The sequence below is a fragment of the Neopsephotus bourkii genome, unplaced genomic scaffold, assembly GCF_033783945.1.
Source record: "Neopsephotus bourkii isolate Nb327-2 ecotype Australia unplaced genomic scaffold, CSIRO-AGI_Nbou_v1 NB_1656, whole genome shotgun sequence".
NCBI classification, from domain to species: Eukaryota; Metazoa; Chordata; class Aves; order Psittaciformes; family Psittacidae; genus Neopsephotus; species Neopsephotus bourkii.
In genome coordinates, this window is record NW_026902130.1 from 527,080 (window position 1) to 542,929 (window position 15,850).

Here is a 15,850-nt window from a genome sequence, read left to right on the forward strand (position 1 = left end):
TACAAGGACTGAAGAACAGTGAATTATTTTTATTTGAGCAAGAAGTCCTTACCATTATAATAGTTAAACCTATGGTCTTCTACTAGGAAAGCAAGCTGTAATCAACCACTTAGCTGTTACTGAATTACACTTATCTCCACTTCGCCTATTTAACTTCCCATAAGCATGCTAAGCACCTCTTTAGAATGCTTTGACCTCTAATTATTTCTTGCTTTATGTATCCCTTAGCCCACATTGAAGAAATAAAAAATACTCTTATTGGTATACAGTGCAGAGTAACACAACCTGGTCTTATTTTATTTATTTTGCATGCAGAGTGAAATTTTAACAGCTTTGGGTCCTTCAAAAATGAAACCACCATGCATAATGATTGAATTTCATGTGAAGTGACACTGATGAAAATGTTTTTAAGTAATGGGCCAAATTCACAATTGCAGTAGGGTGCAAAATTGCATAATTCACCCTTTTGACTGTCTGATTTCCAATTTGCAAAAGCTATAGCCGTGCCATGACTATAATCTAATGTCTTTATGAAGTCATGGGATACACTTGATCTGTGGGGTTTGTGCACAAAAAACCCCATTGTCCTATTTTTGGTTTAAACTATGACAGGAACCTGTACATAAATACACCTACATTTATATAGGTGTATTATTTTTCTGAAGTCAAAGGATGAATGGTAAAGTAGCTGGCTTTATGCTTGAGTGAGAGCATTTTACTTTCTTTTCACTGGAGGAATTTTTAGCCTGGCAGCAATAACATTGTAATAACTGCCAGCTGCTCACTTGGCACAAGAGTGTCTAGAACCAAGAGGAAGAGCCTGGTGTATCATATGAATAATTTACTTTTCTCTAAAACTTGAAGGTTGAGGCCTCATAAATATTTTCATCTGGTCTTTCATGGCCTTTGTACACATCAGTCTGGGAATATGCATGTGAAGCATAGCTTGCACATTTTAGTTTGGAGTACATTGTAGTAATTGCCACCATGATAAGAAGAGATTATTCTGGCAGATTCATCTGCAAGTGGGTGGTCAAGAAAGAAGGAAAAACGTAAATGTTAAGCAGATGGACCTCCCTTATTTTATATATTGGGGATGCAAGATAATCATCTCCCCAAATACTGGATAGTATTGATCTGGTTTGCACATCAAAAGCATAAGGTTGAAAAATTATTTCTGAGGTAGAAACTCAGGAATGGAGACTTTTTTTTAAATCCTATTCTTGCCCACCACTGTCAGGGTGCATGCAGCAGAAATTAGGACTGGAAGGGTTCACAGGAGCAGTTGTACCTTTCTCCACCTGTAAACTCACAAGTTTACAAGCGTAAATTACAGAGCACTTCTTGACCCATAGTACAACTTTACTCTTTGGTATTTAAAATTGGCTTCAGAAACGTAAGTGTACCAAAGGAGAATTCAGGAAAGACTATGGGTCTTTTTAACATTTTTATTTCTAAATACTCATGACACATCTGGAAATAGACCATACAGTAGTAGGAAGTTGTTGGGAAGACCTATTGGTCTCTGCTGGTTTGGTAGTCAGCTTAACCTTAAGTGTCTGAGCAATAAGCACTGAGACACCCAAGAAAGTTTATACCAATAGGTGCAAGCTCCTTGCATCTTTACGTTTCATTCCTTGTAGTGGACCATCTTCAGTGAAATTAGAGGGCACTGAAATTCAGGCCATGTCATCTGGATCCTTGAAGGAAGAGGAAAATTTTCCTGGTCATGAAGACATCCTGGGATGCACATGGGAGGGAGTGTGATATTTGGGAATTCAGAGCTCTGAACTCTAAAGGGGTACGTGTTTTGAAGCATGTAGTTTAATTTGCTTCACAGTTTTTATTAAAAAAATAGTATGCCTTCTTTCTTGGCAGTCTTTCTCTGTGTTAAGTAGATTCTTTGAAGAAGGAGCTGTCTTATTCAAAGTCCCACGCAGTAGTCAACTAATGAGTCTGTGATCTCAGCTGCTGATGTAATGTAAACAAATGCTGCTTTACTATAGCAAAACGCTACTTTAGTGACACTTTTCAAAGTGAGGTTTGTGTCAAGTCTGATCTATTTCACATGAATGGGAAAGCAGCATTTTGATTGAAAGCAACCGCAAAACCTCAACCTGCTATGCAAGTTCCAAACCTTCAGTAGGAGTTCCCACAGCTAGGGATTGCAGTTTGCTGTAAATCTTGTTTGACATGTGGATGAGGGAGTAAAGCAGTGAAAAAAATGGAAGAAAGGTAGAAAGGTGACAAAGTTTAGGAGTCTTCCATGCCATCTCTAACCAGTAGCTGTTTAGGAAGATGTCATTCTCTCTTCCCTCCTCTCATTGTTTTTGTTACAATACAGGGGTAAGAGTATATCCATGCTTGTGCCTTCTTCCAGCCACATATGCACAACACCTGTGGTTAATGAGAATCTGAGAGGAAGTGGTTCTTTCTCTATACTTTTTATACTACTTATTTTACCCCTCCTTCCTCCTGGAGATACAGGGCAATGAAAGAAGGAATTTACCCAAATTTATGCTTTTTGTGTCATGTACAGCTGTATGTGTCTTGGGATATTACAATTTGGTCAATTTCTCCTGCCCTTCCGCTAAAGTTCTGTCATATTTTTTAGTTCCCAGGTTTCTCTGACAGAAGGATGATAATATGCATGGCATCTGTTTCTGCTTCAGCTACTTAGAGATTGTGAGCAGCAGAGGGGCTGACCAGCTGCTGCTGCTTGTTCCATGGAGTTACTGCCTCAGTTGCTTTAAGGAACAGAAAAAGGATCTGCATGATCTAGAGCTTGAGGGTGTGCAGAGGGCTTCTTTCTGCACTGTCACCAGAACTGTGGAAGTCTGTCACTTTTCATGCAGGTTTTCCTCGGAAGCTTTCAGTGCCCTATGCAAGATAAATGTAACTTCAGAAAGAGGCATCGTCAAATTTATCCTGACTTATCTTAGAAGAAGTAACAAAACTGGAAGTGGAGTTTTGACTTTCTGAAGTAGTAAGTTTGGATGAGATTCTACCTACAGGCAGAATATGAAGAACTCCCCAAAGTACTTTCTTCTCTGGGGTTATATGTCTCACTTGACTTGACTGTTCACTAAATGATCACTTGCCAAGATTTCTCATCAAAACCCAAACTGGTACAAACAGGAATGTATAAGCTTAGGTCCTTAGTGCTTGGAATTCTTAAATTAAAAAAAAATTAAGAGTGAACTGTTTTTGTTTAATTAGGTTCTATGTCTTCCATATCTGTGGGGATGCACTGTTCTAAAATGAGCTCTACTAGATGAGGCAAAGCTGTAAGTGTTGCACACTGATGCCTCCCAATGACCAATATAAAGCAGCACACTGTATATTTGTAAAAACTCTTCACCTCCCCCATTCATAATGGCATCATTAGATCATCTTTTTAAGTAACTATTAAACTTTACATGTACCAGCTAGTGAGTGTCTTTGCGTTTAATTCTCATTTAATGTTGTGCAGTGATTGCATATTATCAAGGAGGAGACAGCTGCATCATTTTATTATACATGTACATGGAGCCAGTAACTCTTGTATTTTTAACACAGTAGTAAGAATTCTACAGAAGATGAAATGATAGCTAGAGTACGTCTGATCTCAAAAAAGAATATTAAATTAAAAATTCAGTGGAAATATCAATGTGTATAAATTTCTATCTACTGTCTTATAGTATCCAATGAAATCTTTTGTTGTCTAAATAGCCAGTTGTATTATTTTCATACTTCAAAAAATAACATTCTCTGCATGTTCCTGTCTCTTTTTCTTGTCTTTTGTCACTCATATCTGTGTTTAAATAAGGCCACCATAAACCAACTCATTTGTGGAAACTAATTAAAAAAAATCTGTTTTATGGGACAACCTAAAAATCCTGGAAGATGGCACCACCTTCCAGAGGCAGTGGTCTTGGTTCAGAGTCAGACAATTGATCTTTAACACACACCGCATAGTTTAAAGTGGTTAGTTTTTTTTCCTTCTTTTTCTTTTCTTTTTTTTTTTTTTTTAGCACAGGGGTTGTCTACTGCTATCAGTTCTTTTTTGTATGTTTATATTGGTAGAACTTAATGATATTACATATATTTGGTGAATAATTGCTGCCCTATAAACTAGCCACCTACCTACAGTGAGTCTTATGAATATTTGATGATAATAAGTAGTAGGAACTTCACTCTTATATTCACATGCACTTAAAAAAAAACAGCAGCAGGAGGATACCTTTTTTTTGTTCTGCTTTTTTGCTTATGGTAAACAGTATGATGATTATATACATGTTAATTATTACATGTTAATTATCTAACATATTGCTGTTCTTAATACTAGGAGCTCCATTTAAATCATATTTCTCTTGTTGTAGGAGGGAAGAATGTGGGACAGAAGACAATTTTTTCATATGAATTTCTGTTCTAAGTTGAGGCAGGGTCAACTGATCAGTCTTATGCTTCTAGCTATGAATTAGCAGTTGAGAAGAAGGAAAAAATAGAGTGGAACATACTCACTGTTTTGCAGATGCAGCTATGTTCTACAAAATCTAAAACTGGTATCTGTAGGTCAACAATTTTGTAGAGTTCTATGCCATGTTTTTGGTGTATCCAGCATTGCCCTATAGATCCTATAGGCAATACATTTGTGTCATATTGCAAATCAGACATGGTCTGTCACCAGCAGGCATTGCCTTTTGTGTTCTTTTGGTCTGTTTTCCTTTCTTGTAGACGCTGTAATAGAGAATCCTCACCTTGTGTGTTTTGAGATGTTTTTCTATGAAGCTGGCATTGTGAAAACCACATTCTTGTTTTAATTGTGTTGAATTGTGATACTTGGATTTGTTTGCACATTTGAAAACTTACAGCTTTGATCATCCAACTTGCTTTACAGACCATGATCAAATCACAAACTAATGTTTTCTAAGTTGCCATAGCTTGTTTAATTACTTATTTTCCCTTCTGAGACTTGCAGAGCCTGCTACACAACTATATTTTTCCTTACTGAAGTGGTGAGGACAGCAGCAATAGCTCCGACATTTACAGTTATATGGGTTTTGTACTTAAAATAATCTGGCATATTAGTTACTAGAATTATTTTCTCCAGTAGCTCCTGCAAATTGAGAGTGTAAAATCCATAAGTTTATTAATGCTACTATAGCATTTTTCTTAAAAAGTGGTGCTTTACAGAATTTGTTTTTCTTTCAGGGCATCAGTTTCCTCTTATTGCAGCTCAGGATCTTCAGTTTGTTCTGAAGGCTGGATACCTGGAAAAACGCAGAAAGGGTAAGTTCAACTGTCTTTGTCAAAAGTAGTGTATATTTTCTATCTGTGAAGTCTGTGTGTCAGTATTTGAAGTTATATACACAAATAAGTTCATACAGGAGTGTTAAAACGAAATAGAGGCTGAAATGTCGAAGCATTATTATACAAAAGAAGCAGAGCACATATTTACTCCTGTAGTATTAAAAGAAAATCTTATTTCTTTATTGACTAACAAAATCATGCTGTTCAAGTCCACTGTCAGCCACAATTCAGAGACTTACAGATATTTTGAAGAAAAAATTAGGAATATATGTAAAAGTACCGTATGTTGACTTCATGTTTCAGTGAGCATCAAGATTTATTTTCCTTCAAGAGGGCAAATATTGATCTCAGCTTTGGTTCAGTCAATATTTACCTTGATTCAATAAATCTTACATTGTCACTTTAATACCCACTTAATGCTGTGATAACTATAGGAAATATTTAGGAAGTTGTTTATTATTTCCTTATATTTAATGTTACACATGGCTTCTCTCTTTATATGATTTCAAATTCCCATTTGTTTTCTTATCACCAATTTTTATTTTGCATTTCCTTCTCAGTGCCATACATTTCTCTTCATACCCAGGTTTTGTTTCCTTTCCTTAGTGCCTTTCCTGTCTCCTCCTCCCTCTTACCCCAACCTTGAAAAGAAGTAACATATTGATGTTCAATAATCACAGTGATGTAACACAAATTATATCAATTGCAGACCACAGTTTTCTTGGCTTTGAATGGCAGAAGCGTTGGTGTGCTATCAGTAAGACAGTCTTCTATTACTATGGAAGCGATAAAGGTACTTGTAATAATGATGATAAACTATCAAAATGGTATTTTAATGAGAGAAAAAAGTTTTAGTGGAGGTCATTTTAAGAAATTGAATGGAACTTTTACAAGAATAGATGGTTCTTAAACAGTGCTGTGAATTTTAAAAATGTGTCAATATTATTCGGAATCTGTAAGTGATGTACTCATTTACTAGAGAGGGGAAACTGAGGAAAAACGGTTACTTGTAAAGCTACTTTGTGCATCAATAACATCTGGCTGTTAGGTTTGATACTATGCTGGTACTCAGTTGATTTACTGGACAGAAAATATTCTTTCTGTCTAAATAGAATCTTAATTTTAAAACACCCTCTGGCAATTATATGTTCTGAGCTCTTTAAGGATGGTTCTATCCAGGCAAATGTTAGTCTAAAAACCCACATAGTTCTGCAGGGAGCATAGAGTTCTGTGTTTCTTTCTAAATGCCTTGTGTTTTGAAAAACCTAGAAATTAAAGAATATATTTAATTAAAAGCCAGTCCTGGACACTCCAGTTAGCTTATGAAAGTGACTTTTAACTTTTAATGGCCAATTTAGAAAGAGTCTGACATAAATGTTGTGATATCACTTTGACTTTTAAAAATTGACAGTTAATAAACATCTTTTAAGTTGTATGCCAAGTGTATTCTATGTCTAAGAGTAGAACAAATGATACAGAAATAGATCTGAGTAAATTTTATAAGTGCAATTATGTTTTTCTCTTCTCCCCCCCAAAAGCCCACCAAAAAACCTGTGTACTTATTCCTAGGCAAACTGTCCATTGAAACTTTTTTCTTCAGCATCACTCTACTTGAGATTAGTGCAGGTAGTTATTTTGTGGTGTTTTATTAAAAGACTAATTTGGTCCAGTTTGTTTCATTCTTCAATATATGCTGACTCATTTAAACTCACCCTTTCTCTAAAACCAAAAGAAATAAAGTAAGGTCCTAACTGAAAGTCCAGTCTCGCTACAGTTTTCCATCGTATTCTCCATTTCTAGTGTTTTGTTAGTATATCTGCTAAACGTTTGCTTTTCTTTTTCACTCTTTTATTGGGATTTACAGATTGAGGAAGATTCAAAAACTGTTAAAGAGTCTTAATTTAAAATTTTTTAGGAGGTGTGGCATAACACTGACTTGTCAGTAATGATTCATTTCTTTCTCTGGAAAATTATCTTCTGATATTTGTTTTTATGTAGTTATACATTACCTAGTACTTTAAAAATGGATTTTTTTTTTTTTATTTTTATTTGGGATATATTGCTGGTTCTTACAGATTTTGTTTTTTGGGGGAGGGGGAGGAGGATGGGGGGGAACCAAAACAACCAACCAAAAAACCTCCCAAAGCATCCAACCAACCAAAAAAACCCAACCACAGAACAAAGAAGGAAAGGCTTGGTAATTTTTATTTCTTCTCCTTGTGCCTATGCTGATAATCACTCATGATTTCTAGTACATGGTCTTTGCATTAAGGCAGGCAACTTCCTGCCTGCCCTTTTCCATCCCTTTTTCTTTTCTTTTTTTTCTTTTGTAACAACCTGACTACCCAGGCTGTATCATGACTGGTAATAACTAGGCTGAAAGTTAAGATGCATGGAAGCATGTTCCCTAAAACACACAGAAGCATGTTCCTTAGCCCTCGACAAGTTGGTGTCATGTTAGGAACTGACTGTGGGATATGTGGGATTTCTTTACTTTAAGAATCTATAGACAGATGCTTTGGCTTATACATTTATAGCTTTTGTAGGCTGCAGATTGTTTAGGGAAGATCCTGCTAACTGTAACCTAATGATGTGGGGAGAGGCACAAAGTCCATGGAAATAGTATAAGCATGGCTGGGCTCCAAACAGTAGCTCATGGAGTAAGTAAACAAATCAGGTGCATGCATTTCTGCCCTACCCCATGTGACTGGTGCTGTTAGTGCAATAAAGCTAGTGTAGCATGGTGGAATTGTTTCATCTTGCAGATGTGGGGTGACCAACAGTCACTGCAGAACTTGCCTTTGAAGCAGAAAGCTTTTTTCTGTACTGGGTGGAGGTACTCTTTTTCAGCCCTGTGGTGCTGTAGTACATAAGGTGCCAGTTCCAGTGCAGAAGCAAATCACCATCATTGTGCAGAAATTGAATACCAGTGACTGTTGTAGCTCCATGGCAAACTAGTTTGCTGTTGAAAATGAGCTGTTGTCCTGATGGCTGTGAACATGTGTGCTGCTGTTTATCACACTGTTAGGCTGCAGGTTGTCAGCATGGATGAGGTGTGTGATGAGACAATCCTGAGATCCGGCATTTAGTTGCTGGAAGAACGTAAAACTGTTTTCACTCCAACTATTACAGTCAGCAGTGGTTCCTGCCATAGTGCACTGTTGCATTTGGACCCTTCTTTTGCTGTGGCCCTTGATGCTGTACCAGGTAACTTGGACCACATAGAAGATCAGTGTGTGCTCTTACCAGCTGCAGGATATGGGTGAAGTGTGCATTTGTGTGGCTTCATGCAAATTGTTACCAACCCCTGAATCATTGGAGTGGTGCTTGTCTAAATGATGCTGGTCTGCCCTTGCCTGTGCCACGTCTGCAAGTGTTTTGTATCAGGTTTCTGACAGGTTCCAGGGCTGATTCACACACCAGGAATATTCCCCCCTTGTTGAACCTGGTTTGAAGAGAGATGGGGATTCCATACGTGCTCAGTCCTGATGCCTTAATCACTTTTAGTGGGTAATGGAGTGCTAGTGCCTGTGTGTGTGTTGTGGGACATAATGCAGATAGGCAGCAGGGATTTCTTGGGTCCTGCTTGGCTTGTTTTGCATTGTGTATGTTTTTAAAACTGGACACATAGGTGAATAATTGTGAAGGATATTTTGTATCTGGTGTGGTGTGTATTTTGTTGGGCAAGGTTTGATTTTCATGCTTACGTATCAGTGTAAATGTAACTGAATGCTAAACGTGAGGCTATTGGATGCCTTTTTATTAGGTTGTGTGGATTTGTTGTTTCCAAAATACTTTAGTTCTTCTAACACTATCCTTTTTACATTGGGAAAACAAGAAATACGGAAGTGTATAAAGCTCACAGATGCATGTAAATAAAACTCTCATTTATTCAGAGCTGAATGGTGAAAAATATGAGGCCTAGTCCAGGAGAATATAGTACAAGCTAAAGGTTGTGAAAATACAGTAAATGACTGTGTGTTTGTGTATGTGTGTATGTTCACCTAGTAGATTACAAGCATGCTTTTAACAGTTGTGATGCCTGCAGGGCAAGGAATGTCTTGTTTCATTGCTTCTGCCTATATTTTCTCATACATTTGGTACACTGCATTGGACAGTGAAACAGTGTTATTTATCCTTGCAGTATAGACAGGACTAAGTGAATCACCTGCATTTCCCCCCCCCCCCCCCCGATCAATGATATGTGGAGTAGATGGAGGAAAAATGCTTAAAGGTTTCACCTAATTCATGTAAAAAATAGGTATTGCAGGAGTCGCACGTGTATTTGTACTTGTGCTGTGGTATCTGTTGCCAGCATGGGGCCCACAACATTGCAGAGAAGCCCATTCAAATGTCAGAGCTGGCTTGGATTTCCAGAAGCTTGCCTGGTTCTCCTTTTCATAGTCTTTCCTTCCATAAAACTTATATAATGCTTCTCATTTCTTTGCTTCCATGCAGTTGCATCCTGAGTTAGGTACCCTGTTTTTTGCGTATCATTTCTCTATGTGACCTCTGGCAGTTCCTGTGTGCTCAGGCACCTGGGTGGTACAGCTAACCTTCCAGACCTAAAGGTGCATGTGAGGAAGGAAAGTTAATTTGTTGCTTCGTAAATGAATGAATTAATGACTTCATTACTTCTTCCTCACTAGGTCATATTATACGCCCTTCTGTCTCCGCAAACTGGAGAGATCAGCTAAATGTTTAGCAAGGCAGTAATTGATAACATCATGGCAATTTTCTCCACTGTTAATGGGCACTAAAAATTTATTTTAATCTTTATAACTCAAAAATGGTATCTGCCTGCCTGCCAGTAATACGATATTGAAGAGAGAGGGACAGTTCAGAGGCTTTTAGAAGTGACTGAGGTTTTATTTATATACTTATTTAGTATTTTTAACATGGACATAAAAATTATGTATTTCGAGGAATAGGAAGACAGTGGTGGCCAGACCAATGGAATCTTCTTATATTTGTGCAAAAAAAAAAAAAAGTGATTTTGTTTTATTTTCTGTTTTTTTTTTTTTTAAGAACTTGGTGACTGAATGTTATTAAGGGGGAGGGAAGTCATAGTTACTTGCCTCAGCAGGCTACTGGAATTTCTGCCACATGCTAAACTCGCAAATTTCTCCTACCATTTTGCTTATAGCTACAGACCTCCTTCTTTTAGTCCTTCCTGTCTGAACAGCCAGATAAAAAAAGGCAAAAATCCTTGTTTAGTTTAGACTTTTGGCAGAATCAGTAACAGAAATCTCCAGGAATTGTAGATGTTCAACAGGACTTTGTAGCAGGGTAATGGCAATCAAAGGCATCTATCTAATGAGTACTGAATCTTCTGCTATGAGAATGTTAAATTCAGACCTTGAGAAGCACGCTTGCCATTAACAGTGCTTTATTTTAAAAAATAACTAGTGAGTAAAAAAAGACTGCATATAAACAAACTGGTGCCCTGAACAGGTTCAGGAATTCCCTCTGTTTCTTATTTTTTGGTGTTTTTTTTTTTTTTTTTAGTTTAGATTTCTCAGAGGAGTAGATTAAAGGAAAGAGAGAAAAAAGAGTCAATTGCATTTCAGGTCTGCTATCTAAAAGGGAAGAACTCGTTTGCATTCTTTTGGAAAGGACTGTTCCAAAAACAGGAGAAGGAATTACTGTTTTGGAGATACTGACACTTACTATTTTTAGGAAGCAGACATCCTGCATGTGGAAGAGTATGTGAAACTAAATTTAGCATGAAGCCATGTAAACCTGTAAGATTTTACAGGTTCCTAATTTCAAGATGAAGAGAGTTAAATTATAGATTCTAATAGTATCTATAAATACTTTATCACTCTCTGAAATCTTTCTGTTTGCCTTTGTTCCTTATGCCTTTCTCTGTAACTTCTTTCCTTTCTACTACCCGAGTCCGCTCTGTTCTTCAGAATGCACTAATTCTTTTTACATGTGCTAATAATATGGGCACATTGCCTTAGGCCTCAAATTTACAACCCAATCATTTCAAGACCCCATTGAAGGTTTACCCTTCTTTGTTTTAAAAGTTCCCATGGACTCAGTGATGCAAGGTTACTTCAAACCCCTTTTTCTCTGCTTCCCTTGAGACTCTTTTCTTCCCTCATATAATACTGGACCTGTTTCCGTTGTTAAAAACATTTAAATATTTTTAGGGTGAATGAAGCTTATAGGTATGAAAAATGTTTAAAGTGGCTCTCAAATTTAATGCAGACCTGCATTTTCTGTTTCAAATATAGCTTCCCATATTTATTTCTCTCAAATATCTATGTACTAGATTTGACCTTTTATTTATTTTTTTTTTTTTTAGACTAGTTCCTGACTGTCTACTTTGTTATACTAGACTTTTACAATTCTAAATTCTGGATGCAAAAGGATCCACACAGACTCAGATTTATTCTTCTGTTGTGTGCCTGATACAGGGAGAAGGGAAGAAGAAGAGGAGATGAGAGCAAAGACTAGCTTATCCTGAAATGAGATTTAACTGAATTGTGGAATGACTTATGCTTGATATTTGTGATCCTTTTTGTTTTCATGAGACTGATAGTATACTTTTTGCCGCTCTATTCTGTGTTGTTGTATGACAGCCTATGGGTATCCTGTTGCTGAATTGCAAAGCTCTACTTCGAGAAAATAAGAAGCAGCAAGAATGTTATCATTCTTTAGAGAAGCGCATTCCATCCGCATCTCTCCCTTTTTCTTTCTAAATATGCTGTTGTATTCCTTCCTGCCTAGGCAAAACTCCAGTTCTGACTTAGTAGTTCAAAATGAAAGTGAAAACTCTGTAATGTAAATGTGCTTCCTGAAGCTGCTTTTAAGGCTCCTGTCATAAACCCCAGTGATACCTAATTTTAAGTCTTCAAGGAAAATCTTTTAGTCTTCAAAGTTTTTAAACATCAATAACTGTTTAACAATAGAACTCTGAATGTGAAAGTTCACAGAAATCACTGTGGCACTAATTTCACACAGCGGCTTTAAACGGAAAGCCCAAGTCTGTCTGCACCCCTACTTAGCTGCAAGGCCTTGCCAGTAAACGATGTTGAGATGATTGTTGAGTCAGACCTTACAGGATGGCCCTGCATTCAAGCTTGGAACTGACTACTGGGTCTGGCCAAACAGCTACCATAGGTCATGTTTTGCTCCATGGTGGGGCTGGTCTCCAGTCTACCTGGAAAACTAGTCTGCAAGAGCAACTTGGATTTGTAGACCTTCATTGCTTGTCACCATCTGAGCATGCAGCTAAGCTATAGCTGACCTGTATCCTGCCATTCTGTATTTGTTGAGCTATTTCTCAGGATGTACTGGGTCTTATCTCTGGCTTGCTGCCACAGGGAGTGTGAATGCATTCTGAAAGTCTTTCAGCTTTAATAAGGTTCTGGGTCAGCGCTGTGAAGTGTCTCATTGTCTTAAAATTTCCCCATGGTTAATATTTTAAGCATGTGTGTAATGCTACATTGGACTTCAGTCAGAGCTACTTTACTGGACAGACAATTAGAAGCAAAAGTAGCAATGCTTTGACGACTCTGTTGCTATAAAGGTCAGTGAAAGAATTTAATAGCAAGGAGTATGTGTTGCTTTTTTTTGTGGTGCATACAGGTAATTTTCATTAGCTCTGGAACGGTGTGTTCAGAGAGATAAGGCACAGACAGTATTAACAAAAACAATCAAATGCAATATGGATACCATGCACTATGTTTCCCTTCCAGTGCAAAGTACAGCGTCTTTGTGTTTTAACTGTAATTCTCTTTGAAGGAACAAGTGCTAGTACAGAGATCATCTGAGATTAGCTCTATAAAACTGTATTACCATAAAACGGACCATACATGTCGCAGAGAAGCAGTCTCAGAAATAATCCAAGAGACTAAATTTGAATACTTGCCTCATTTTTATCTTGACAAAATGCTGTTACCTTTTGAACCTGTTTGTTTATTCTGTCTGCGTGCTCCTATCTTCTTGGGTTTTGATAAACCTCCAGCATGGGAGAGTGAGAAATTAATATCTTTCACTTCATCTTCTCCCTAAGGTCACAAGTGAAGGAACAATAAAATTTCAAGGCAGAAATGAATTTAGTTAAAAGGGGACCTGGTTAACCTATTGCAAGTTATTATTTCTTATATCTGCCTTGCTGTGATTCCATGAATTTTGTGTATGTGTGCTGTTTGATATGAGAGTGGAGGATTAAGCGTTAGTACTGTGTCATTAGTATTTAATTAAGACATAATTAAAGTTACTGTGGGGGAAGGGATGAGAAGGGAAAATAGAACAGTACCCTGGATTTTTTTTAATATAATTGTGTTATTTGGTATTTACTTGCCCTGGGTGAGAGTTCATAAAACGGTGGAAGGACAAAGAATTTGTGTTTATGTGCTTGTAAGATTACTGGCAGGAGTATTTGTATGGTGACTGCCCTTATGTCCATTGATGTTGATGTTGCTATGTTAGCCAATTTTTGCCCCCTTGTGATTGGAAAAAAGATAAGCTCTCCTATTAAATTTCCAGAAATATGACTAAATTGTGTTGAAAATGGTAGTTTTTTCTGTTTTGTTTACAGTAAGAAGTTTCTTCCTCTTATTGACAAGCATAAGCAACGGATGTTTGATTTGCACTTAAGTTCTGTTCAGCAATACTTAAAGTAGTTTTGTTGTTGTGCCTGATGCTTATTGTTAATTTTTCTCTACTGTGGAAAAATACCCACACTTAATGGAATTTTCTTTCATTTGCAACTGCACTTCGTTTTTTGTTTGCCTGAGCAAAATGTGACTGATGATGATGATGATCTTCACTTGATACTGCATTCACTTGATTTCTGTGATCTACAAAAATTGCAAAACTGAGTCACTTTTAGTTTTTTGGTTTGTTTTTAATATTCACCAAAACATGCCAGAGCACATAAAGTCGGATGAAGGGTTTGGCCTGAAGAGCTCAGAAGGCATGCACAGGTGCCGCCTGCCCACCATGTAGTGTATTTAAACTCAGGCTTGTTCTAAGTGATACTTTTATAAACCAGAACCTTTAAAAAGTAGTATTGTCTTTAAAACAACCACATGGCACAAACACATGGCTCTACATAATAAACTGTGGTAGGGCTCAGTGCTTTTATTAGCTAATTAAATATTTGCTGTCTAGAGAGAAATGCTTTTGGAACACACACCTGAATTTATAACAAAATTCATTCTGTACTTCTGCCATGTGGAAAGGAGGCACATCTGGGAAAGGGTGGGAGAATATGAAAAGAAGCTTTTCCAGTTGCTTATAAAGGAGTTCAAAGTTTATTTTTTGAGTGAAGTGGTTAGTTTAGAAGGGTGCTCAGCAAGTTCTGAGCTAGACAAGTTTTCCTGTTGGTTTACTGCCTGAAAAAGACACTGATTTATAGGAAACGTGTCTTGAAAGTTCCAGTTCTTGACTTTCCCTAGATACAAGTGTCATAACATGCACTTCTTACTAAATAAGACCACCATCTGCAAACATCCCCCTCTGAAATTCCTTAGGCATCCTACAAAAAAAATGTACTTTGTGTACATATTCCTTTAAACCAAAGCTTTATCTCCAGCAGCATCACTTAATTATTTTGCTAAAAATCTCCCTGTTCTTTGTAAAATTCATGAAATAGAAAACAAAATCTGAATAAAAGATAACCTGCTGAGCACTTACGTTCACTGTTGTAAATGAAGCTCTAACTTTGTTTTTTATCTCCAACAGACAAACAACAGAAAGGTGAATTTGCCTTAGAGGGCTACACCATCAGAATGAATAATAGCCTTCGGAAGGATGCAAAGAAAGATTGCTGTTTTGAAATCTCCGCTCCTGATAAGCGCATTTATCAGGTTGGAGTTTTTTTTTATGTTGACTTGAAATTAAATTGATAAAGCTGTTACGATTCCAGTTACTAAATTAACATTTCAGTAAAACAATTTTCACTGACATCGTAATGAAAAAAGGAAACCCTTGCTTGCTTATATATTAGGAAAAAAAAAATCTGATTTAAAATACGTATGTGTTCAAATATTATCTTTTTGGACAAGAGCAGAGAAATCTGTCATCTTTATCTATTGGTCATTTCAACATTAGCATTTTAATATCTGCTGTATCGTATGTCTGTGTGATTTCTTGGATGAATTAATTAATAAAAAAAAGTTAAAATATATATTAGTGTTAAATACATATTGCGTCAGTCATGGCTTTGCAAAGAAAATCAACGTAAAGGCACATATCAGCTGTGCAATTCAGAGATCTATCAGCTAGACATCAATATGGAATGTAAGTTTAATAAGTTTTAAATATCTAAGATTGCAGTTGAAAGCCAGTTAATTAAGCTGTCAGGTAGTGTGTTGGAGTCTGACAAGAACATTTTTAAGAAAACTGTACCCAGCAGTCTAAAGAAATTCATGGGTGTCTTCTAATTGTCAAGGGCAAATTTTGTTCATCAGTTCTGGCTTTGACAATGATGAAGAGAAGCAGCTTTTTTCTGCACAGCTGCCAGCTGCTGATCAGAGTTTCAAATCCATCATCCTCTCCTTCAATTACGTAAATTTGTCAAAATTAGCTGTACATTATA

The 15,850-nt window shown here is 36.9% G+C and overlaps 1 protein-coding gene across 3 annotated transcripts in view; it reads left to right on the plus strand.

Moving 5' to 3' along the window:
* Positions 1 to 15,850, plus strand: part of SKAP2 (src kinase associated phosphoprotein 2) — a 114,725-nt gene that overhangs the window by 62,996 nt on the left and 35,879 nt on the right. For all 3 annotated transcript variants that reach the window (XM_061375087.1, XM_061375089.1, XM_061375088.1), the window contains 3 exons: positions 5,194 to 5,271; positions 6,002 to 6,085; positions 14,995 to 15,119. In XM_061375087.1, coding sequence (XP_061231071.1) covers positions 5,194 to 5,271; positions 6,002 to 6,085; positions 14,995 to 15,119 — 287 coding nt within the window. The remainder of the gene's footprint in view (positions 1 to 5,193; positions 5,272 to 6,001; positions 6,086 to 14,994; positions 15,120 to 15,850) is intronic.